Here is a 26,794-nt window from a genome sequence, read left to right as displayed (position 1 = left end):
TATCAAATGGCCTCCACTGGTGTCTGAGGAAGAGATTTCTGAAGACTAACCACCCTCTGAGGGAAGAGATTCCCCTAATCACAGTCTTAAATGGGAGTCCCTGTCCCCTAGTTTTAGATTTCCCCACAAGAGGGAATATCCTCCCAACATTCACCCTGTGAAGTCCTGTTACAATCATGGGCTGGATTCTCCGCCCTGTGATGCCGCCTACACGGATATCGATGGAGCGGAGAATTGGGCATCTGGCCAAAATGGAATTTCGGGCTGGGCACCAAACCAACTGCTTTGCTCCAGCCCTCCACTGGTGGTGGGATCAGGGTTCACGTCTACGCGCCAGCGGGCGAATGCTAATGGATGCCATGGGTCTTAATCACCCATTTGCATCCACTTCGTGGGCCCGGCACCAGAGCTTCCAGGCCCTCACGATTCTCCGGTCCTCTGGGCCAGGAATCATTTACCAGATGTGGTGGACCTCGCCGTGGGCCAGGGGAGTTGTCCCCCCGAGGGCCAAACTCCCCCCCCCCCCCCATAATGCACAATCTGCCCACCCCTCCCCTACCGGACTCCCCTCCCCCCCAACCAGAGACCCCCCTAAAATGGGAAACACCCGCAGAGAACCCCTAGATAGGGAGACCCCCACAGAAACCCCCAACATAGGGAGACTCCCCACAGAAACACCTAACTAAAGGGGCCCCCAGAGAGACACCCTAACTAAAGGGACCTCCCCCATAGACCCCAAACTAAAGGGACACTCTATAGCAAATCCCTAACTAAAGGGATCCCCAGAGACCCCCTAACTAAATGAACACCCCAGAGAGACCCCCTAGATAAAGGGACACCCTACAGAGGTTCTCTATTGAGGTCCTTTCATTAGGGGGTTTCTGGGGGTTGGCTAGCCTGCTCAAAATAGTGGCCCAATAGCAGGATTCCCTCAGGAATCTGTCATATGTACACATGCAAGGGTTACAGAATTGCTTACTTGGAGCGCAAATCAGTTCCAATTCAATTCCAGCAGGAGAATGTAGGGCGCGATCGTCCAGCCATGCTGTGCTGGAATAGCAGCTCGCCGCAGAGCAGCGTGGCCAGTGAAAGCCAGGAGAACCAGATCCCGGGATCTACCCGGCTCGCAACGCCTCGCGCGATTATGGGGAATTCCGCCCACAATGGGTGGGATCAGTTTTTGGCAAATTTGCATATTCGAGCGAGACAGTAAGCCTTACTCTAATGTGCAGATTCCCAAGGTACCTAAGCCTTTGGGATTCAATTTCTTTGCCTCAGGAACTTCGGGCGAGTGCTATTTGGTACTGGTCCCCACAAATGGAGTGCAAAACACTGTCCGAGTTACAGTGAAGAAGTCGGAAGGGGAGTCACGTGTGGACCGCAATTTCTTCGTGAAGCGAGTGCTGCTCGAGTGCTGCGGGTTTCAAGCAACAGATATCTTCTGCTTGCAAGATTCCCCAACAATGGATATTTTAACGTTACCTTCAAGAGTGTCGCAGCTTGCATCATATTTTTGAACGTGTTCAAAGGAAAAGGTAACCAGAGCCCCCTGTCTATCCTGACTGCGGAGCCTCTGTTTATACTACCGTTGCAGCAAAACCGGGTTGTTACACTGCACACGTACAACCCCCACGTCCCCGTGTCTGATGTGCTCACGTTCCTCGCCAGGTACGTCGAGCTGAAAAGTAACAGCGTGCAACTGAAGGACACCTTTGGCATCTGGACAAGTGAGCACCAGATTAAGGTGACTCTGAGAACAGACGGCGACGGAACCATCCTGCATACCCCCTCCAGTTTCGCCATTGGAAGAAATCGTGGCTATCTCTACTACGTGGGGCAGCCACGAGTATGCCGCACCTGTGGTAAAACGGGGCATGTTGCCACCAACTGCAATGTCACCTTCTGCAAAAACTGCAGGCAGGAGGGACACATGACAAAGGACTGCAAGGAAGACAAGTGCTGCAACCTGTGTGGGGAGGCCGGCCACCTTTACAGGGCCTGCCCAAAACGCGGGGCAACGTACGCACAAATCATCAGCGGCGGAGTCAAAAAGGCGACCACAGAGGAGGTTCATGCACCCTCCATCGACAAAGACACCACAGCACAGAATGCTGAAAATCAACAGAAGGGCCCTCAACAAAAAGTGGAGGCCGCAGCTCAACCTGACAACTCAACCCCATCCTCATCTGACAAGGAAGACTCGATGGAAGAGGATGGAATGTAGAATCAGGAGCCCTGGGAAACGGTGAACAGGGACAAACGAAAGAGGAAACAAAAAAATAAACTGAAGAAACCCCCGATGGGGAATGGCAAAAAACGGCACCTTTCAGCCAGCGGACTTAGCGCCGACACCTCCTCCGATGAGGGAAAACAAGACGAGAATCGGCCTCAAAATAAAGAGGCAAAGTACCAATGTGGAACGGGATGCACATACAGCTTTCTCAGCCCTGCAACTGTGCAACAGTTTGCGAGCACCACCGGCATGCTGGGGAACATTCAACAGCTGGAACACCCAACTGCATAGACTCTGGACTCTGAGACTGGTAAATCTACCTTTTTGAAATGGGGTTTAAAATTGCATCTATTAATGTGCGAAGCATGAAAGATACTTTGCGGTGTGTAGCCACACTCAGCTACTTAGCAAACGTGAAAGCCGACCTACTGTTCCTGCAGGAGTGTGGAATTCCTCACCTCAGCAACTACAGGCGCTGGTCCAGCTGGTGGTCCCACGGGCCATCCATCTGGTCAGGAGGAAACGACTGTCGTTCCTCCGGCCTGGGTATTCTGCTGTGGGGAGGCAACTTCACTATCTCCGACGTTAAGGAGGTAGTGGGTGGACGCCTCCTTGTAGCAGACATCAAATACAAAAACGCTCCTCTCAGACTTATTAATGTGTACGCCCCGGCTGTAAAGAGTGATCGGCTGCCAGTCCTTCAGCAACTCCCACTGCTGTTGGCCACCTCCAAGCCTGTCATTCTGGGCGGTGACTTCAACTGCATCATCGATGCGGCTGGACGATCCGGCAGAGCCTACAGCAAACTAGACGCTACGTCCAGACTCCTGATGGAAACGGTAAAAGACGCCAAGCTGCTCGACGTCCTCAGCAACCCTGCAGACGGAGCGCAGCGTAGATACACATGGTCATGGCCAGACGGGTCCGTCTGCTCCAGGATAGACTTCTTCGTTGTGTCCCGTGCTTTCACGGTCAGGTCCACCGTCGTTAAGCCGGTGTTCTTCTCTAACCACTGCCTCCTACTGGCCGACTGCCACCTGCAGGAAAACCAGGGGGCGGGCAGGGGGACATAGAAGCTGAATGTAAAACTGTTGACTCTAGAGAACCTCGAGGAACTTAAAAGGGATTACAAAGGTTGGAGAACAGTGAAACCCCTCTTTGAGTCTCCACATCTCTGGTGGGAAGCAATCAAGGGGAACATCAAAAGGTTTTTCATCCTCAAAGGCATTCAAAAGGTGAGAGAGAGACGAGGGGCCATGTCCAGGCTCCAGAAAAGTATGCAGAATTTGCTCCAGCTGCAGTCGATGGGGGTTGATGTCAAGGAGGATCTCCAAGAGGTGAAGAGCCAGCAAGCCTCGCTCTATACCTCGGAGGCCTCCAAGGTTATCTTCCGTTCCAGAGTCTGCTCCGTGGAGCAGGATGAAAAGTGCTCACGCTTCTTCTTCCAAAAGGTGCACAGAGAGACCTCTGTGATCAGCAGCCTGAAGGAAGAAGATGGCTCTGTAAAGTCATCGCAGTCTGACATCCTGAGGATCAGTAAATCCTTTTATACCGGACTGTATGATCTGAAGCCAACAGATAGCACTGTTTCCCAGACCTTCCTGTCGTCTATCACGGAGGTCTTAGGCGACAGCGAGCGGGAAAACCTGGACAAACCGCTAACTCTGGATGAGCTGACAAAGACCGTCAGGGAATTCATTGAATGTTTACAGGAGGGCTTTTTGGAACAGCTTGTGATGGAGCCCACGAGGGGACAGGCCATTCTGGACTTAGTGTTATGTAATGAGCCAGACTTGATTAAAGATCTTAAAGTAAGGGAACACTTAGGAGGCAGTGATCATAATATGGTAGAATTCAATCTCCAATTTGAAAGAAAGAAGGTAGAATCAGATTTAAAGGTGTTACAGTTAAAGGTAACTACAGGGGCATGAGGGAGGAACTGACGAAAATCGACTGGGAGCAGAGCCTAGTGGGAAAGACAGTAGAACAGCAATGGCAGGAGTTCCTGGGAGTAATTGAGGACACAGTACAGAGGTTCATCCCAAAGAAAAGAAAGGTTATCAGAGGGGGGATTAGTCAGCCATGGCTGACAAAGGAAGTTAGGGAATGCATCAATGCAAAAGAGAAAGCCTATAATGTGGCAAAGAGTAGTGGGAAGTCAGAAGATTGGGAAGGCTACAAAAACAAACAGAGGATAACAAAGAGAGAAATAAGGAAAGAGAGGATCAATTATGAAGGTAGGCTAGCCAGTAACATTAGAAATGATAGTAAAAGTTTCTTTAAATACATTAAAAACAAACGAGAGGTAAAGTAGACATTGGGCTGCTCCAAAATGACGCTGGTAATCTAGTGATGGGAGACAAGGAAATAGCTAAGGAACTAAATAAGTACTTTGCGTCAGTCTTCACAGTAGAAGACATGAGTAATATCCCAACAATTCAGGAGAGTCAGAGGGCAGAGTTGAATATGGTAGCCATCACAAAGGAGAAAGTGCTAGAGAAACTAAGAGGTCTAAAAATTGATAAATCTCCGGGCCCAGATGGGCTACATCCTAGAGTTCTAAAGGAGATAGCTGAAGAAATAGTGGAGGCGTTAGTTATGATCTTTCAAAAGTCACTGGAGTCAGGGAAAGTCCCAGAGGATTGGAATATCGCTGTTGTAACCCCCTGTTCAAGAAGGGAACAAGGAAAAAGATGGAAAATTATAGGCCAATTAGCCTTACCTCGGTTGTTGGCAAGATTTTAGAATCCATTGTTAAGGATGAGATTTCTAAATTCTTGGAAGTGCAGGGGCGGATTAGGACAAGTCAGCATGGATTTAGTAAGGGGAGGTCGTGCCTGACAAACCTGTTAGAGTTCTTTGAAGAGATAACAAATAGGTTAGACCAAGGAGAGCCAATGGATGTTATCTATCTTGACTTCCAAAAGGCCTTTGATAAGGTGCCTCATGGGAGACTGCTGAGTAAAATAAGGGCCCATGGTATTCGAGGCAAGGTACTAACATGGATTGACGATTGGCTGTCAGGCAGAAGGCAGAGAGTTGGGATAAAAGGTTCTTTTTCGGAATGGCAACCGGCGACGAGTGGTGTCCCGCAGGGTTCAGTGTTGGGGCCACAGCCGTTCTGTTTATATATTAACGATCTAGATGACGGGACTGGGGGAATTCTGGCTAAGTTTGCCGATGATACAAAGATAGGTGGAGGGGCAGGTAGTATGGAGGAGGTGGGGAGGCTGCAGAAAGATTAAGACAGTTTAGGAGAGTGGTCCAAGAAATGGCTGATGAAATTCAACGTGGTAAGTGCGAGGTCTTGCACTTTGGAAAAAAGAATAGAGGCATGGACTATTTCCCAAACGGTGACAAAATTCATAATGCTGAAGTGCAAAGGGACTTGGGAGTCCTAGTCCAGGATTCTCTAAAGGTAAACTTGCAGGTTGAGTCCGTAATTAAGAAAGCAAATGCAATGCTGTCATTCATCTCAAGAGGCTTGGAATATAAAAGCAGGGATGTACTTCTGAAGCTTTATAAAGCATTAGTTAGGCCCCATTTAGAATACTGTGAGCAACTTTGGGCCCCACACCTCAGGAAGGACATACTGGCACTAGAGCGGGTCAAGCGGAGATTCACACGGATGATCCCAGGAACGGTAGGCCTAACATACGATGAATGTCTGAGGATCCTGGGATTATATTTATTGGAGTTTACGAGGTTGAGGGGCGATCTAATAGAAACTTACAAGATAATGAATGGCTGAGATAGGGTGGACGTAGGGAAGTTGTTTCCATTAGCAGGGGAGACTAGGACCCGGGGGCACAGCCTTAGAATAAAAGGGAGTCACTTTAGAACAGAGATGAGGAGAAATTTCTTCAGCCAGAGAGTGGTGGGTCTGTGGAATTCATTGACACAGAGGGCGGTGGAGGCCGGGACGTTGAGTTTCTTTAAGACAGAAATTGATAAATTCTTGATTTCTCGAGGAATTAAGGGCTATGGAGAGCGGGTAAATGGAGTTGAAATCAGCCATGATTGAATGGTGGAGTGGACTCGATGGGCCGAATGGCCTTACTTCCGCTCCTACGTCTTATGGTCCTTTGAGACGAGTAAAACTCCCAGAAGCGACGGCTTACTGGCTGAGTTGTGTTCGTCTCTGTGGGACTGGATGGGCCCAGACCTGCTGGAAGTGTACGAGAGTATGTTTTTGGACCGCAGCATGTCAAAATCCATGAGGAAAGGCATCATCACCCTCATCTACAAGCAGAAGGGGGAAAGGGAAGAAATTCGAAATTGGCGACCCATTTCACCGTTGAATGTGGATTATAAAATTCTAGCCAAGGTCATCGCCAATCGGGTCAGGTCTGCTCTGGAGTCGGTGATCCACCCTGACCAGACCTGTGCTGTACCCGGCAGGAAGATCTCTGATAGCCTCGCGCTACTCAAGGATACGATCGCCTACGTGCAGGACAGGAGGGTGGACACCTGCCTCATCAGCCTTGACCAGGAGAAGGCTTTTGACAGAATATTGCACACCTTACATGATGGATGTGCTGTCCAAAATGGGGTTTGGGGAGGGAATTCGCAATTGGATCAAACTGCTCTACACAAACATCTATAGCTCAGTCTCAATCAATGGGTGGGAATCAGAAAAGTTCCAGATCAAATCTGGAGTCAGGCAGGGCTGCCCTCTCTCCTCAGCCCTGTTTGTGTGCTGCATAGAACCCTTTGCCGAGTCCATCAGGATGGATCCAGGTATAAGAGGAGTGACGATCCCAGGCAGCGGAGGCGTGCAAGTTAAGGCCTCCCTGTACATGAACGATGTCGCCGTCTTCTGCTCGGATCCCGCGTCTGTACGCAGGCTGTTGAATGCCTGCAACCAGTTTGAACTGGCCTCGGGAGCCAAGGTAAACCGTGGCAAGAGCGAGGCCATGTTCTTTGGGAACTGGGCCGACCAGTCCTTTGTCCCCTTCACTGTCAGGTCAGATTACCTGAAGATGCTGGGGTTATGTTACGGAGCGGCTGGGGCGTGCACCAAAAACTGGGAGGAGTGCATTGCCAAGGTAAGACAGAAACTGGGCTGGTGGGAGCAACGCTCCCTCTCCATTGCGGGCAAAACCCTGGTCATCAGGTGTGAGGCACTCTCGTTGTTACTGCACGTAGCGCAGGTCTGGCCCATTACCCGACCCTACGCCGCAGCAGTCACCCGGGCTATCGTCAAATTCATCTGGAGATCCAAGATGGACCGTGTCCGAAGGGACACCATGTACAAACTTCTGGATAAGGGAGGGAGAAACGTACCCAACGTCGCCCTCATCCTGATGGCCACATTTGTGTGCAGCTGCATCAAACTGTGCCTGGACCCCCTGTATGCAAACACCAAGTGTCACTACATACTGAGGTTCTGCCTGTCCCCGGTGTTACGCAGGATGGGTCTGGCCTCATTGTCGCGGAACGCTCCAATTAGTTGGACCATGCCATACCACCTGTCCCTCGTGGAAAAGTTTATGAAGAAAAACACCTTTGACCACAAGGCAATGAAGCAGTGGTCAGCACGTAATGCTCTCGAGGCCCTCAGGGAAAAGGAGACTGTGGAGAACGTTGGACGGTTCCCTGAGCAGACTGTCAGAGTCATCTGGCAGAACGCCTCATCACCAGAACTTACAAACAAGCACCAAGACCTAGCTTGGCTGGTGGTGAGAAGGGCCCTCCCCGTCAGAGTCTTCATGTACACGCGAAGTCTCAGCGCCGTTGCACGCTGCCCTCGGAGTGGCTGTGGGGGAAATGAGACGGTCACCCACCTCCTTGTGGAATGTGCCTTTGCAAAGAAGGTCTGGAGAGAGATGCAGTGGTATTTGTCAAGGTTTATCCCGAACAGATCTGTGACACAGGACTCTGTGCTCTACGGACTGTTTCCAGGGGGACACACCGAGACAAACATCAACTGCTGCTGGAAGGTCATCAACTCGGTGAAAGACGCTCTTTGGTCTGCCCGAAACTTGCTGAACATCCAGTGCAAATAATTGTCCTCGATCGAGTGTTGCAGACTGGCACATTCCAAGGTCCAGGACTACGTGCTGAGGGACGCATTCAAGCTTGGGGCAGCTACCGCCAAGGCGCAATGGGGAAAGACCACTGTGTAAGGTCTTACCAGCAAATGTACACTGAGGGGCGGGTAACAGTGTAAACCCCCCTCGGTCTGGGCCATTAACACTCCAATGTATAAAAGAAACATGACAATGTAAATATTTAAGAAAGAATTGTAACGTAAAGAGCGATATGTGTGTAAGGTTATCAAAATTGAATGGAAGAAAGTCAAAGGAATGTGCAACTCTGATGGAAATGTACAGTCAAGACAATTTGAAATGTTCTGTAATGTTTATTATAGATTTTATGAATAAAGTATATTTTATGTAAAAAGAAAACTGGTCCCCACAAATGGGGACCAGATGGAAAAACACGTGTCCTTTGCTGCATGGCCTTTGAGCAGGATGGTGCCCTGACACCGCTGGTGCCACCTGGATACCCTGGCAGTGCTACCTGTGTGCCAGCTTGGCAGGGGCACTGCCAGGTTGGCACTGCCAAGGAAGCATTTTCTGTGCACTCATGATTGGGCTGGAGTTTCCTTCTGTGGGTTTTGGAGGGGGGGCTGCCCCCCCCTCCCCCCCCATGTTATGTTTGGGTTGGAAGGAGGTGGGGGACATTAAGGCCGGGATTCTCCGTTATCCGGCGGGGTGGAGCGTACCGTGCCGAGGAGTGGCGTGAACCACTCCGGCGTCGGGCCGCCCGGAAAGTGCAGAATCGTCCGCACCTTCAGGGGCTAGGCACTGCGCCAACTGGTGCTGAAGGGCCTCCGCTGGACGGTGCAAGTTGCTGCATGCGTGGGAGCGCCAGTGTGTACTGGCGTCATCCCAGTGCATGCGCAGGGGGGTTCATCTCCTCGCCGGCCGCTGTAATGGTCCGCCATGGCTAGCGCGGAGGGAAAGAGTGCCCCCACGGCACTGGCCCATTGGTGGGCCCCAATCGCGGGCCAGGCCACCGTGGGGGCCCCCCGAGGCCAGATCCCCCCCCTCCCGAGGACTCCACAGGCCCCCCGTAGAGCCAGGTCCCGCCGGTACGGACCTGGTCTAATTTACGCCGGCGGGACTGGCTGAAAAAGGGAGGCCACTCGGCCCTTCGCGGGGCAGAGAATCGCCGGGGGGGCCTCCCAACGGCTCCCAACTGGCGCAACGCGATTCCCGCCCCTCTGAAAAACCGACGCCGGAGATTCACGCCGCCCCTCGACGATTCTCCGGCCCGGCGGGGGGTGGTCGGAGAATCCCGCTCCATATGTGGGCCTTGGAGATTGGGATGCCATTTAAAAATAGAGTCTTGTGGCGTCATTCTCCGCCGGCGGGAGTCTCCGTTTTGCCGGCGCCCGGGGGTTTCCCGACGGCGTGGGGCTGCCCCACAATGGGAAACCCCATTGACCGGCCGGTGTTACGGAGACTCCCGCCGGCCGGTCGGGGCAGAAATGTGGCGGGGCGGGTAGGAGAATTTTGCCCCTGATCTCTCGCTTCAAGGGGGTGTTCCGGCGAGCGGAGCTTCCCGTTGTAAAAAAAACAGGGCTATGTAAGGCTTCAGCCATGCGTTCCCTGCTTAGACCCCTTATTCAAAGCGAGCCACATTGAATAACCAGTGGCGGGATTCTGCCGTAATCGGCGGGGGGGTGGCTTGAATCCTCCGCACCTTCAGGGGCTAGGCCTGTCCCGGAGTGGTTTGTGCCCCCCCGGCGATGGGAAAGGGGCTTGGCGCCATGCCAACCGGCGCCGAAGGGCATCCGCCGGCCAGCGCGAGTTGGCGCATGCGCAGGAGCACCAACCTGTGCTGGTGTCATCCCCGCGCATGCGCAGAGGGCTTCGTTTCCGCACCGGCAATGGCGGACTGCCGGTGCGGAACAATCGAGTGCCCCCACGGCACAGGCCCACCGGTGGATCGGTTGGCCCCGATCGCGGGTCAGGCCACCGTGGGGGCACCTCCATGGGCCAGATCCCCCTGCGCCCCCCCCCCCCCAAGAACCCCAGAGGCTGCCCACACCACCAGGTCCCCCGGTAAAGGACCTACTCCAATTTACGGCGGCGGGACTGGCAAAAAACGGGTGGGACTTCGACCCATCGTGGGCCGGAGAATTCAGGCAGCCCCGGCCCATTGAGGCGTGCCGGTCCCCGCCATTCTCCGAGGCGGGTGGCATGATTCACGCCGGGCCGAATTTTGGGGGGTTGCAGAATTTGGGGACTGCGGGGGCGGGATTCACGCCAACCCCGGCGATTCTCCGACCCAGCGGGGGGTTGGAGAATACCGCCCCATGTGTTTCTCAGCACTGTGAGTGTCAAGAAATACGCGGTGAAACGCACTCGCTGGGGAACTTTGGTCCCTATTGGGAAGATCGCGCCCATAGTCTCCCAAAGGAGAATCCCGGCCCTTATGTTTCAATTAGATCACCTCTCATTCTTTACAAACTATGTTGTGGCCTTGAGTGAGACAGTGCACTAGATAAACCCTTTCTGTCCCTCAGTAGGATCTTCTCCTCTGCCCAAGGATGGAGAGTTTATATTTTTTTGAACAATATTGGAAAGATCAGGAGGTAAATAGTGAGATTACATTCACTGGAATAAGAGAATAAGAATTCAAACTCTTTGAGGGACAGTTTTAGCTTTGCATCAGTCACTAGGCTGGATGGGAGGGTTAAGTCGAAATGGGAGTTGTCACTGTGGGGGCAGGGTGATGTTTGTGTGTGGGGGGTCGTCGTGTAGTTGAAATGTCACTGGACAAGTAACCTAAAGGCCCAGGCTAATACTCTGGGGACACAACTTCAAATTCCCCATGGCAGCTAGTGGAATTTAAATTCAATTAATAATGGAAATGAAAGCTTGTCTCTGTGATGGTGACTATGAAAGCAGTGTCGATTGTCATAAAACCCCATCTTGTTCACTCATGTCCCGTTAGGGAAGGAAATCTGCCGTCCCTCCCTTGTCTGGCCTACATGTGACTCCAGACCCACAGCAATGTGGGTGACTCTGAACTGTCCTCTGAAATGGCTGAGAAAGTCACTCAGTTCAAGGGCAATTAGGGATGGGCAGCGAATGCTGGCCTTGCCAGAAATACCCACATCCTATGAAAGAATAACAAAAAAAAAAATCTCCTAAGCCAATCCTTCAATTCTTTCCAGCTGCAATTTTAAACGATAGGCACCAGGAAGCACCTGCCCGAAAGCTGGGGAGTTCCTTCTTCAAATCACATCTGACCTCCGATGATGTTGGTGAGACATCTTTAACCCCAAGGCTGTGTGAGCAATACTGGGCATCCCAGGTTTCCGGGAAGCAGACCTGAGGAGGCTGCTCGATGCAGTGGAGGCCAGCAGGGATGTCCTGTGCCCTGAGGGTCCAGGAGGGTTAGCCATAGAGCAGCCAGTGCTGACTGGGACGTAGTGGCGACGGCAGTGAGCTTGGGGAGTGCGAACAGAAAGACTGGCCTCCAGTGCAGGAAGAAGGTCAATGACCTAAATCGGGCAGCACAAGTGAGTAGACACCAATGCACTCCCCTCCCCGGGATCTTTCCGGACCCACGGGAGCATCTATCCCCTCCGCCTTCAACCCCTCACAACACTTCCTCCATCCCCCTCCACTTCAACCCCCCCCCCCCCCACCGCAACCCCTCCTTCGCAACCCCTCTCCCACCATTGTGAACCACACGTGTGGCTAATGATGCCCTCTCTGTATCTCCTCAGGATAAGCTCTCCCACAATCGCCATGTGAGGGCCCCGACTGGCAGTGGTGTGCCAGACATAAGAATCCTCACCACCTTCGAGGAGCATACCTGGAGGTGACTGGGGTGGTCGAGGACAGAGCGGGCACCAACGTGGAGGCTGGTGGACGCCGTAGAGGTGAGGAACCATCAGGCCCCAGCCAAAGGACCAGTCAAATGTGAGTTTTAATTGCCTTACTGACTGACCCATCCCTCCTGCTGACCACATGTCCAATCTTCCGCAGATCCTCCAGCCGATGGCGCAGGTCTATCCCGGGGGCAGCATCCTCTCCAGCCTCCCAGGAGACCACCGCGGAGGAGAGCTCCGAGGAAGACACGATCACAGCCTCACAGCTGTCATCCCCAGAGCTGTGTCCCATCCCCTGGTTGTTCGGATGTTGGCTGCTGCGTGTGTGGTGTAGCCTCACGCATGGTTCAAGCACAATGTCCAGGCATCAGGGTCTGATTGGGATGCTAAGCAATAACTCCCACATGCTACATGACCTGCCTACCCACGGGAATCCACTTGAGTTGTGTGAAGTGCTCACTTAACCACGATTGCCAATTTCCCTATAGCAATAGCCTTCAGCCGCATGGCCAGAGGCTTTGGCAGTTGGTGGAGGTAATGGATGGTCGGTGGAGCAGACAGGCAGGGACAAGGGCTGCCTCAGGAATGGGTACGCACGATCCAGGGGTTGACATGGTGGTGTCACGAGCGGTTGACCCCCGTTTGCCCCCCCCATAGCCCTCCCCCATTTCTCTCATGATGGCCCACCCCTGCGGAGGTTCCTCGCAACCCCAGCCGAGGGTCCCCACCCCCCACCGAGCCCTGGGATGGCAAGCCCAGCAGCCCCGAGCTCTTTGCCTGTGAGCAAAGCTGGCTACTCCCATCCTCGGCTCCCCACAGAAGCCCTTCCACCAGGTTCAGATTTTTCAAAAGAAGTACTAATCAGCACCAGCATGACCACTTGCTGGGGAGACCACTGAGTGACAGGAGGCTGTTGGTATGGATGGGGCGGGGGGGACTCATTAATTGTATGGAAATGGGGCTTAAGTGGTGATCATGGGTTCTCACCAAACTATGGCAAGATCCTGATTTCGCCTACAGGAGCGGGCCGGTTGCATCACAAACTGTTTAGTGCCTGGTGCAGTTCTGGTTTTTAGCCTCTCCCACTATTCGCTGGCCTCGTTTTGCTTGAGCGTGGTCATAACGAGGCCAGAGAATCGCACCCAATGAATCACACCCAGAGAAAACCCACGCAGACACGGGGAGAACGTGCAGACTCAGCACAGACAGTGGCCCAAGCCGGGAATCGAACCTGGGACCCTGGAGCTGTGAAGCACCAGTGCTAACGAAGTGTCATGTGGACTCAAAACGTTAACTCTGTTTCTCTCCACAAACATTTCCAAACCTGATGAGTTTATCCAACAATTTTTGTATTTGTTTTGGATTCCCAGTATCCACAGTACTTTGCTTTAACATGGAGAGAGTTTGGATCAGAGGCAGGGTCGATAGGAGGGCATCAGAAATTGCAGAGTGAGATGTTGCGATTGAGGGAATTGGCAGGGATTTGCTGAAGAGATGAATCACACTGACTGAATGATGGAGGAGAGGGAGCAGAAATAAGGACATCGAGGTGTGGAGGAGAGAAATAGCACTTAACAAAGTTAGAATTGACTCTGATGAAGAGCCATCCAGACTTGAAACGTTCGGTGGGATTCTCCAGTCTGCCAGCCGTGAATTTTTCGACTGCGTGCTGTTCGCTGACAGCAGGATTTTATCTTGCCGCTTGTCAATGGGATTTTCCATTGTAACCACCCCACAGCTGTCAAAACCGCTGCCGGGGGTACGCTCCCCGCGGGACAAGTGAGTCACAACAATTGGAGAATTCTGGCTGTTCTCTCTCCGCAGATGCTGTCAGACCTGTTGATTTCCCCCAGCATTTTCTGTTTTTGTTTCAGATTCCAGCAGCCACAGTAATTTGCATTTATTATAATAATGCCTCTTTATTATGTCCTGGTTTTAACACAGGTGAATGTAGGGCGGGGTGGTGCTCACGAACACATGGAGGAGGGAAACCTGAATCCAGTCGACTGCTTTAATTTTTAACTCCCCAGGGGACATGGTAATGTTGTGGTAATATTATTGGATCAGCAATCTAGAGGCCCAGACTTATGCTCTGGGGATCCGGGTTCAAATCCCACCGCAGCAACTGGTGGAATTTAAATTCAATGAATAAAATCTGGAATTAAAGTTAGTCTCAGTAATGGTGATTACAAAACTATCATCAATTGTTGCACCAAATGCCCCTGTAAGTGAGTAAACTGCCACCCTTACCTAGTCTGGCCTACATGTGACCCCAGACCCACAGCAATGTGTCTGACTCTTAAATGCCCTCTGAAATGTGCCAATTCTTTGATAGAAAAGGAAGATTTAAGAAGTGAGGAACACAAAGATTTAAAAAAATAAGATTTGAATAAAATAAAGTGAAGAATGGAATTGATGCAGACGTCTGTTTGAAGAGATTTTACATTTTTCTACGTTTCTATGAATAAGCTCAGCAACAGGAAAACACGTGTTTACTTAGGTGACTGGGGGAGGGGTTGAACAATGGTGTACAGAAATAGGTGTTAGAACTGTGGAAGAGGTGAGTTCACAGGGGAGAGATTAGAATGTAATGTACAGCAATATGCGGAAAGCCGGTCCAAGGTGTTATTGAGATCGAATTACATCAAAGGGAAAAAAACGATATTCATAGCAGGGTGTGATGAACGGTTACTGTAATACTGTACCCTTGTCATCATGTAAGGTGATGCCCCCTTTAATACCGGGCTTGGAACCCTGGGGGACACCGCCCATCTGGGAGCCGTATGTAAGGTACCGCCTTGTGGGCAGCACCACTGTTAGCACACGTTTCGGCAGCAGACTAGTTCTTAGCTTATTAAAACCTTCTTTCCTGTTTACACTCTAAGCGTCGTTATTGAGGGTACCACACAGGGTTAATTGGAGACAGGAGGAGAGGAGAAGAGAGCGAGAGAGGAAAACAGCTAGCAAATGGAGTGGACTCTCACAGAACTCCAGTCTAAAAGCTGCTTGTTTTAGATACACCAGAGAATAGCTGTACTGAATGGAAGAAAGACTCTCCTGAACCTAAAGATAACTCAGAGGTAGTAACTATCAGTTGGTATCACAGAGTGAGTTGGATGGGTACAGAACTGGCTAGGTGATGGATACAGAACTGGCTAGGTCATAGAAGGCAGAAAGTAGCAATGGAAGGGTGCATTTCTGATTGGAGGGCTGTAACTAGTGGTGTTCCGCAGGGATCAGTGCTGGGACCTTTGCTGTTCGTAAATGATTTGGAGGAAAATGTAACTGGTCTGATTAGTAAATTTGCAGACGACACAAAGGTTGGTGGAATTGCGGATAGCGATGAGGACTGTCTGAGGATACAACAGGATTTAGATTGTTTGGAGACTTGGGCGGAGAGATGGCAGATGGACTTTAATTCGGACAAATGTGAAGTAATGCATTTTGGAAGGTCTAATGCAGGTAGGGAATATACAGTGAACGGTAGAACCCTCAAGAGTATTGACAGTCAGAGAGATCTAGGTGTACAGGTCCACAGATCACTGAAAGGGGCAACACAGGTGGAGAAGGTAGTCAAGAAGGCATACGGCATGCTTGCCTTCATTGGCCGGGGCATTGAGTATAAAAATTGGCAAGTCATGTTGCAGCTGTATAGAACCTTAGTTAGGCCACACTTGGAGTACAGTGTTCAATTCGTCGCCACACTACCAGAAGGATGTGGAGTCTTTAGAAAGGATGCAGAAGAGATTTACCGGATGTTGCCTGGTATGGAGGGCATTAGCTATGAGGTGAGGTTGAATAAAGTCGGTTTGTTCTCTCTGGAACGACGGAGGTTGAGGGGCGATCTGATAGAGGTCTACAAAATTATGAGGAGCATAGACAGGGTGGATAGTCAGAGACCTTTTCCCAGGGTAGTGTCCTGATATTCAAACACACATCACAACACACACATCATGATAGACAGACCAACAGAATGTAGCCATGTAAAATGGCTGCGTTCCGATTAATCTGGCCAAAACCCAGTTTAAAATGGCTAAACCGAAAGATTGCTGGGAAAAGCAGCCAAGAAGACACAAGCAGGCAGCTGCAGACAGGTTTGCAGCTTCAGCTCTGGGAACGTAGCCCAGATCGATACTCAGGGCTATCAACAGCCCATCAACCCAGGTATCCGCAGTTTCATTCAGGACTGTTTACACCAAATCAACTCAGACAACCACAGTTAAATTGGCTATCCCCGGGAACAATTGCAACATATTAGCAATTGAATACCGGGCCAGACCTGTCGGCGCCTGCAGTGGCCGAAACAAAGACAGGTGAGCGACCACCCCCCGATCGAGGAATCGTCTCACCATTGGACACATCGACCCCAGAGACTGGGGACAGAATCCAATCACTTGGGACTCAGGGTCAAGGGCCGCCCCGGGAGGCGGGAAGCCCCTGGGCCCTATAAAAGTAAAGGTCCAAGTTCAGATCTCTCTCTCTCTCATCTTCGCCTGCTCGAGACCTTCACAAGACCAGCCACCGGCAAGTGTAAGTTTGAATCCAACGATCGCTATCCGGCAGAGACACCTAGCCACCGACCTGTAGCAGCCTTTTGAATCCCGCGGGCCAGATTTGATTGGACAAGCCATTCGTTTCCCTGACCTGGTGGGCTCTTCCTAAGTTAAGTATTGGCCAGTAGTGATAGGTTTGTTATATAAATAGTAGTCTTCGGGTATTAATATTGCTTGTTGTATATAATAAATGACCGTTGTTTTAACCCTTACTAAGCGGTGTGCTATGTTATTAATCATAACCTGAACTTGAACCACGTGGTGGTATCATAAAGATACCTGGCGACTCATGAGCAAAGGTGACCTAAACAGAGCAAATAGACTCAAGCTAGAAAGAGCAACAAGACCAATTAGCACACATGACACGACAGCCAATCACAGACAAGGGCAGACACAGTATAAGACAAGAAACACGACACCTGCTGGCCAGTCCATCTGGAGACAGGACAAGGCCAGGAAGTAATTAACAAGACACTCACACAGTCACCACGTGCTGAGTACCAAGACAGATGTGTAAATAACTAGTTGGAATAAAACTGCTTTGTACCAATCGCAACCGTGTTGGTTCATCTGTACCTCAGAGCACCCAATACCACATGATACCAGTGAGTGGATCGATACTTACCGGCAAATCTGCCATCCTGAGCCATGGACACCCACAACAAACCGCAGCCGTTGTAAGTCGCTGGGAACGTGGGCACCAACTGGAAGCTCTTCAAGCAGCGATTCGAACTGTTCATGCGAGCCAATGAAAAACAGGGCGCCTCGGATGAAACGAAGATTGCCATGCTCCTCACTACCGCAGGTCAGCACGCCATCGATGTATACAACTCCTTGGTGTTCGCGGAAGACGAGAACAAATCTAAATATGACACGGTCCTCCTCAAGCTCGACCAGCACTTCGACGTTGAGGTCAATGAAAGCTTTGAGAGGTATATCTTCCAGCAGTGCCTACAAGGTAAGGATGTGCTCTTTCAGTCCTTCCTGACGCACCTCCGCATATTCGCGCAGTCCTGCGGTTACGGCACCACCTCAGAGTCCATGATCCGGGACCAAATCGTTTTTGCCGTTGCCTCCAGTGGCCTATGCCAGCAGCTTCTAAAAATAAAAGGCCTGACCTTAGCATCTCCAGTGGAAGCCTGTGTCCTGCATGAAAATGCGACCAGCCGCTATGCCCAACTTCAGGCGACCGAATCGGCACGGAGGGGGTCCCAAGCGATCGAGTCGGCAAGCCAGGCCGCCCACGAGGCCGAACGCATCCAGGCAATCGAGTTTCTCCCAGCCCGCGGCCCGGACGAGGGCGGCCGTTTCGCGCGCTTTTTGAGGCCTCCCGCGCTTGTGCGCGCCAAAACCAATGGCAACATTGAGGGACGCACTGCGCAGGCGCGCCCGACGCAAGACCGAACTGCGCATGCGCAGTGGCGTAACGAACGCCATGACGTCATGACGTGCGGCAACTGTGGAGCTGCACACTTAAAAGGGCAATGTCCTGCAAAAACCCGACAATGCCCACGCTGTGGCAAGATGGGCCACCACACTGCCTACTGTCGAGCGGCTCAACCTGTGGATCTTCCACATCTCCGACAACCTCGCATACACGTGCGGACCATCCAGCCTCCACATCAGGACATCCAAACCGACGACACAGATGACAAAGACGCCTTCCGGGTTGCGGTCATTGATGTGAACCGGGTCAACACCACCAATCCGGCCGATGAATGGAGTGTCACCCTGACGGTCAACCGATCGCCGATCACTTTCCGCCTGGACACTGGCGCATCCGCCAACCTCATAGCATGGTCAGCATTCTATGCCATGAAGGTCAGACCACCAATCCAGCCATCCTGGTGCAAGATGGTCAACTACAACGGGAACGTTATCCCGGCCATGGGATCCTGCCAGCTCCAGGTGACACATAAAACACACACGGCCACACTCTTGTTCGAGATAGTTGGCTCATCGAAGGATTCCCTGCTGGGCGCACAGGCATGTAAGGCTCTCCACCTTGTGCAACGATTTCTTTCTCTCTCTCTAGACGGCACGTCTGACTTCCCGGATGCTGAGTTCAACGCACAGCTCCAATCGCTCCTCGCCCACAACCAGGAGGCATTTGAAGGCATGGGAACACTGCCATACACATACCGAATTCGCCTCAAACCGGACGCCATCCCGGTCGTTCACGAACCTCGCAGGGTTCCTGCGCCACTTAAAGACCGCCTCAAGCTGCAGCTGCAGGATCTCCAGGACCAAAGGGTCCTATCCAGGGTAACGGAGCCCACGCCATGGGTCAGCTCCATGGTGTGTGTCAAGAAGCCCTCTGGCGAGCTCCGCATCTGTATAGACCCCAAAAACCTCAATAACAATATTATGCGGGAACACTATCCCATACCCAAACGGGAAGAGATCACCAGTGAAATGGCCCAAGCGAAGATATTCACGAAACTGGATGCTTCTAAAGGATTTTGGCAAATCCAACTGGACCCGTCCAGCCGAAAGCTATGTACCTTCAACACCCCTTTCGGCAGATTCTGCTACAACCGGATGCCATTTGGCATCATCTCGGCATCCGAGGTCTTCCACAGAATCATGGAGCAGATGATGGAAGGCATCGAAGGGGTGCGCGTATGTGGACGATGTCATCATCTGGTCCACCACACCGCAGGAGCACATACATCGTCTCCAACGTGTTTTTGCCCGCATACGGGAAAACGGCCTGCGCCTCAACCGAGCCAAGTGCGCCTTTGGCCAGACCGAATTGAAGTTCCTGGGGGACCACACCTCCCGGTCAGGGGTCCGTCCGGATGCAGACAAGGTGAGCGCTATCACAGCCATGCCGCAGCCGGCCGACAAGAAGGCTGCCCTACGATTCCTTGGCATGGTCAACTTCCTAGGGAAAGTCATTCCCAACCTTGCCTCCCACACAACGACTCTGCGACACCTTGTCAAAAAATCTACAGAGTTCCAGTGGCAACACACACACCATCTGGAATGGGAGGAGCTCAAACGCAAACTCACCACGGCACCAGTGTTGGCGTTCTTCGACACGTCTCGTCCCACCAAAATCTCAACTGATGCCAGCCAATCCGGCATTGGAGCAGTGCTCCAGCAGAGGGATGACACGTCGTCATGGGCCCCGGTTGCCTATGCATCGCGGGCTATGACCCCCACAGAGCAGCGCTACGCGCAAATCGAAAAAGAATGCCTGGGCTTGCTAACCGGTTTAGACAAGTTCCACGATTATGTCTATGGCCTTCCACGGTTCATGGTCGAAACTGACCACCGCCCCCTGGTCAGCATAATAAACAAGGACCTGAATGAGATGACCCCTCGCCTCCAGCGCATCCTACTTAAACTCAGGAGGTATGACTTCCAACTGGTCTACACTCCAGGGAAGGACCTAACCGTGGCGGATGCCCTATCCAGAGCAGTGAGCACGCCGCCAGATGCGGAGGGGTTCGTATGTCAGGTCGAGGCACAGGTGGCCTTGACAGCGGCAAATGTGCCGGCTGACGACTCCAGTCTGGTCCGCATATGCCGAGAGACAGCGGCCGACCCCCTTTCACAGTGAGTGATGCGCCACATGACGGGAGGATGGCTCAAAGGGCAGTGCCCGCAGTTCTATAATGTATGAGACGACCTAGCCATCATTGATGGGATCCTTCTGAAGCTGGACAGGATTTTCATTCCGCACAGTATGCGCCAGCTGGTTCTCGATCAAATACACAAAGGCCACTTGGGGGTCAAGAGGTGCAGACGGAGGGCCCGAGAGGCGGTATACTGGCCGGGCATCAGTGGCGATATTGCCAACATGGTGATCAACTGTACAATCTGCCAAAGGTTTCAGCCGGCGCAACCTCCTGAGACGCTTCTGCCCCATGAGCTGGTGACATCCCCCTGGGCGAAGGAGGGTGTCGACCTATTTCACGCGCTTGGCATGGACTATGTTATCATCATGGACTACTTCTCCAATTACCCAGAAGTCATACGCCTATACGATCTGACGTCGTCTGCTGTCATCAGGGCCTGCAAAGACACCTTTGCTCGCCACGGCATTCCGATGACTGTCATGTCGGACAATGGGCCCTGTTTTGCCAGCCATGAATGGTCGTCCTTTGCAGCCTCGTATGGCTTCACACACGTGACGTCCAGCCCTCTGCATCCCCAGTCCAATGGAAAGGCGGAGAAGGGCGTTCACATTGCCAAGCGGCTCCTCTGCAAGGCTGCTGCTGCCGGATCGGACTTTCACCTCGCCCTGCTGGCCTATCGCTCGGCCCCGCTAGCCACGGGTCTCTCGCCAGCACAGCTGCTGATGGGTCACGCCCTCAGGACCACTGTGCCTTCCATTCTGGCACCAACAATAGACCATGCTCCGGTACTGCACAGGATGCAACTGCAGCGCGATCGCCAGAAGAGATCGTACGACACAAGGGCAACTGATCTTCCCTCCCTGGCCCCTGGAGACAACGTCCGCATTCATCTACCAGACGGTGGCTGGTCAGCACCTGCCGAAGTTCTCCGACACGTGGCTCCCCGCTCGTTCCTTGTACGCATGCCGGATGGATCCGTCCGTAGGCGCAATCGGCGTGCCCTTCGCCTACTTCCACGCTCGCAACGGAACCATACACAGACGCCATGTACGACTTCGTGGAGCTGCCATATACCATGCCCCTTCTGTCGCCGCCCGTGGCCAGGCCCGCACCTCAGCCGGTGGTTCTCGACCCACCCTTGAGGCGGTCAACCCGAATCCGTCGCCCACCTACTAGACTGGACTTATGAGACTGATCACACGTCAAGTTTTAGCAACTACTGTTTTGTAACATGTCACTGTTTTATCGTTCCAGGTCTCGTTTGATCGGACCAAATTTCAACGTTCTTCTTCTTTTGTTATGGTACAACCTCGTTAGCATGCCACACCTGACATCGCCCCTTGTATATAGTTACGCCACATGTACATGCTGTAAATATCACATACACATACCTTTAGCTGCACTAAGGACACATTCATATTTATAACCACGTAGGCACATAATGTTGTAAAAAAGGGGAGTCATGATATTCAAACACACATCACAACATACACATCATGATAGACTGACCAACAGACCAATTAGCACACATAACACGACAGCCAATCACAGACAAGGGCAGACACAGTATAAGACAAGAAACACGACACCTGCTGGCCAGTCTATCTGGAGACAGGACAAGGCCAGGAACTCATTAACAAGACACTCACACTCTCACCACGTGCTGAGTACCAAGACAGATGTGTAAATAACTAGTTGGAATAAAACTGCGTTGTACCAATTGCAACCGTGTTGGTTCATCTGTACCTCAGAGCACCCAACACCACAGGTAGAGGGGTCAATTACTAGGGGGCATAGGTTTAAGAGGGTAGTGGGTGCCTGGAACCCGCTGCCGGAGGAGGTGGTGGAAGCAGGGACGATAGTGATGTTAAAGGGGCATCTTGACAAATACATGAATAGGATGGGAATAGAGGGATACGGACCCAGAAAGTGTAGAAGATTTTAGTTTAGACAGGCAGCATGGTCGGCACAGGCTTGGAGGGCCGAAGGTCCTGTTCCTGTGCTGTACTTTTCTTTGTTCTTTGTTCTAGTTACACTGAGTGGGATGGTGTTTTAGGACAAGGGACATTTGTCAAAGTTCAGGAGCATAGATAGCTGGGAACAGGGATTAATTTCATCAGATACTGTGTGTGTATAGTCATTATTGTAGTTCAGTGTACTGTTGTAGTGTATGGTCGTCTTTCTTGTTGTGTATTTCTTTTAAGTTAATAAATATTCTTTTATGATTGATTACAACAAGACTGGACTGTCCCTCACTGGTTTGTATATCTTTCCTCACATTATACCAAATTGAAAATATACACCTTCAAGACTATCAAGACTGATATTCCAAGTTACCCTTCTGGGTTTTTAGGGTATCCGAGCATTTAACATCAGCGGGTTTTGTAACAAATGATCTAGCAATTAGGGATAGGCAACAAATGTTGGCCTTGCCAGTGACACCCTCATTCCATGAAAGAATAAAGGAAAAATAATGCCCCATTTTGTATGATAACGCTCCTGAGAAACGCTTTCTGGTGTTTTACTATTTTAACGGAGCTGTATAAATGTTGTTGTTATTGGAGGATCTATTGAAGAGGAACTATTCCCAGCTATTTTATTTCTAATATATTTATTTTTGGGAGGTGTCATTTACCGCCCATCCCTCATTGCCCTTGCGAAGATGGCGGTGAGCCGCCTTCTTGACCCTCTGCAGACCCTGAGGTGTAAGTATGCCCACAGTGTTGTTAGGAGGGCATTCCAGGATTTTGACCCAATGATATGAAGGAACGGAGATATATTTCCAAGCCAGGATGGTGTGTGGCTTGGAGAAGAATTTCCAAGTGGTGGTGGTGTTCCCAGGTATCTACTGACCTTGTCCTCCTAGATGGTAGCAGTCGTGGGTTTGGAAGGTGCTGCTCAAATGCAAGTACAGGTAAGTAACCTTATTTGGCCAAAATGTTACGTCGTCACTTTCAGTTAAAAAAAACAAAGGGAAAAGTGACTTGTTATTTACCCTACCTTCAGTTTCTTGGCTGAGAGTTTCCTGGCTGCTGCTGTAGTAAGAAGGCACTGGTGTGATGGAGAGTGAAGCTGGACAAGAGACAGGGGCTGATTGTTCCATCTGTGAGACGAATATTTTGGAAGGAGGCAGCTTGAAGTCCTTGCATGTGTACTGGGGCCGAGGGGAAGGCAATGGGCCATCTTGAGGATAGGGCGCTGACCATCCAGAGAGGCCAATGGCTAGTTGACCTGCAAAGTCAAAACCTAGAAAAGAAAAACAGTTTTGAGACACTGGAAGGCCTGAAACATAACTTGAAAGGAATCGCACATTTCAAAGACTCGCTTTTTGTGGATTACACATGTTTATGGTCACTACACCCTTGTGATAGGCAACCTAGGCTAGTGAGTGTCCCTGCTTCATCTCAGTGGGCCGTAAAATTGAAATCGGGCTTGTTAACTAAACATAATCCCATGGATAAGATTATATACATGCCAAATATTTCAACAAAATGTCTTGTGGGCCGCACTCAGAACCGAGATGAACTGCATGTAGCCCCCGGGCCACAGGCCGCCCACTACTGCTATACAAATTGTTAGTCCTGCAACGTACTGCGGGCGGCATGGTGGCACAGTGGTTAGCACTGCTGCCTCACAGCTCCAGGGTCCCGAGTTCAATTCCGGCCTCGGGTGACTGTCTGTGTGGAGATTGCAATTTCTCCCGGTGTCTGTATCGGTTTCCTCCGGGTGCTCTGCTTTCTTCCCACAGCCCAAAGTGTGCAGGTCAGGTGGATTGGCCATACTAAATTCCCCCTTAGTGTCAAAAAGTTAGGTGGTGGCAGTGGGCTGCAGGGAAAGGGTGGAGGAGTGGGCTTAAGTAGGGTACTCTTTCCAAGGGCCGATGCAGACTTGATGGGCCAAATGGCCTTCTTCTGCACTACAAATTCTATGAAAAAAATTCCCCTGACTTGGTGGTAATGGTAGAGTGGGGCATATGCTGGGTTACAAATGGTGGTTGAGTACAATTCTGCTTTTGATGACCCACAGTGCCTCATGGGTGCCCAGTCTTGAGTTGCTAGTTCTGTTTGAAGTCTATCCCATTTAGCACAGTGGTAGTGCCACACAACACGATGAGAGGTATCCTAAATGTGAAGAGGGAACTTTATCTCCACAAGGACTGTGTGGTATTTTTTGCCAATACTGTCAAAGACCAATACATCTTCGGCAGGTGAGAATGAGGTCAAGTATGGTTTACCCTCTTGTTGGTTCCCTCACCACCTGCTGCAAACCCAGTCTAGCAGCTATATCGTTCAAGACCCAGCCCGCTTGGTCTGTGGTGGTACTGCCGAGCCATTCTATGTGATGGACAATGAAGTTCCCCATTCAATGTATATTCTGCCACCCTCAGTGCTTCCTTGAAGTTGTGTTCAACATGGAAGAGTACTGATTCATCAGCTGAGGGGGATGGCATGTAGTGATACAGCTAATGACAGTTTCCAAACTGTCATTGTTCATACAAGGGGCTTGATTCAGCTCCCCTTTTTTTACACATTTGCTGGTTCACTAAAATACTAAAGCAAGGTGGGCGGCACGGTGGCACAGTGGTTAGCACTGTCACCGACGGCACTGAGGACCCGGGTTTGATCCCGGCCATGCGTCACTGTCTGTGTAGAGTTTGTACATTCTCCCCGTGTCTAAGTGGGTTTCAACCCCACAACCCAAAGATGTGCAGGTAGGTGGATGGCCACGCTAAATTGCCCCTTAATTGGAAATAAATTATTGGGTACTCTAAATTTATTTTAAACAATACTAAAGCAAAACAGAATAGGCTAATTACCATTTTTAAATATTCCAAGATTTGCTGTTCAATATATGTAAATGAAAAACCTGTGGGCATAAGAACGTAAGAACTAGGAGCAGGAATAGGCCATCTGGCCCTTCAAGCCTGCTCCGCCATTCAATGAGATCACGGCTGATCTTTTGTGGATTCAGCTCCATTTTCCCGCTCGAACACCATAACCCTTTATTCCTTTATTCTTCAAAAAATTATCTATCTTTATCTTGAAAACATTTAATGAAGGAGCCTCAACTGCTTCACTGGGCCGAGAAGTCCATAGATTCACAACCCTTTGGGTGAAGAAGTTCCTCTTAAGCTCAGACCTAAACCTACTTCCCCTTATTTTGAGGCTATGCCTAGTTCTGCTTTCACCAGCCAGTGGAAACAACCTGCCCGCATCTATTCTAACTATTCCCTTCATAATTTTATATCCCCCCCGCATCCTTCCAAATTCCAACGAGTACAGTCCCAGTCTACTCAACCTCTCCTCGTAATCCCACCCCCTCAACTCTGGGATTAACCAAGTGAATCTCCTCTGCACACCCTCCAACGCCAGTACATCCTTTCTCAGGTAAGGAGACCAAATCTGAACACAATACTCCAGGTGTGGCCTCACTAACACCTTATACAGTTGCAGCATAACCTCCCTAGTCTTAAATTCCATCCCTCTAACAATGAAGGACAAAACTCCATTCGCCTTCTTAATCACCTGTTGCACCTGGAAACCAACATTTTGCGACTCATGCACTACGACACCCAGGCCTCTCTGCACAACAGCATATTTAATATTTATCATTTAAATAATAATCCCTTTTGCTGTTATTCCGACCAAAATGGATAACCTCACATTTGTGAGGTGGGTTTTAAGCCCCCTCAAGAGCAGGAACAAAGATGGATGGGTGCAGAGTATTGTCATAATATACACCAGTATATCATGGTGCAGACACACACTGATGGACACACAGTGGGACCAATCAACACACACAACACCGCAGCCAATCACCAGTGAGAGCACACGCACTATAAAAACAGAGGGCATCAGAGTTCCCGCTCATTCGAGCTGCAGCTAGCTAGGAAGACAGAGCTCACAGCCTGCAGCACAGACATTCACCATGTGCTGAGTGCATTGACTGGTTAGGACAAGGCAAAGGTCTTTAGTTAAAGCTAGTATCGTATTAACCCACAGTGGGAGTATGTTAAACAGTTAATGATTCAATAAAATAGTGTTGCACTATTTCAAGTGTTGGTGACCTGTATGTGTTCCACGGGTCCAGAGCGCCCAACACAACATGATACCAGGAGTTGAGGGATATTAGCACTTCTTAGACCTACCTGCAAGTGATCTGCCTTCCTCCAGCATTCCGTCATCCTGCAACATGGACAGCGCCCGCCCGCCGCCGCCGCTCCGCATCGCCGGCAACCTAGGGGCTAACTGGAAGATATTCAAACAGCGCTTCCAGCTCTTCCTTGAGGCCACAGACTGGGAGGACGCCTCGGATACCAGAACGATTGCTCTCCTCCTATCCACGGCCGGGAACCATGCCATCCACATTTTCAATTCTCTCACCTTTGCGGATGATGAAGACAAAACAAAGTTCAAGACGGTCCTCCTCAAGTTTGACACTCACTGCAGCGTAGAGGTGAATGAAAGTTTTGAGCGCTACGTGTTCCAACAGCGTTTGCAGGGTAAGGATGAACCTTTCCAATCCTTTCTCAAGCATCCTTGCGCAGTCTTGCAGCTACGGGCCC

The 26,794-nt window shown here is 50.9% G+C and overlaps 1 protein-coding gene across 2 annotated transcripts in view; it reads right to left on the bottom strand.

Moving 5' to 3' along the window:
- LOC140396330 (anoctamin-4-like) overlaps nucleotides 1-26,794 on the bottom strand; it is a 286,419-nt gene that overhangs the window by 194,922 nt on the left and 64,703 nt on the right. For both annotated transcript variants that reach the window (XM_072484841.1, XM_072484842.1), the window contains exon 3: nucleotides 23,230-23,475. In XM_072484841.1, the coding sequence (XP_072340942.1) occupies nucleotides 23,230-23,475 (246 nt within the window). The remainder of the gene's footprint in view (nucleotides 1-23,229; nucleotides 23,476-26,794) is intronic.

This window comes from Scyliorhinus torazame, chromosome 19, assembly GCF_047496885.1.
Source record: "Scyliorhinus torazame isolate Kashiwa2021f chromosome 19, sScyTor2.1, whole genome shotgun sequence".
NCBI lineage: Eukaryota > Metazoa > Chordata > Chondrichthyes > Carcharhiniformes > Scyliorhinidae > Scyliorhinus > Scyliorhinus torazame.
Note: the sequence above shows the minus strand (reverse complement) of the source record. Positions and strands in the feature narration are given on the sequence as shown.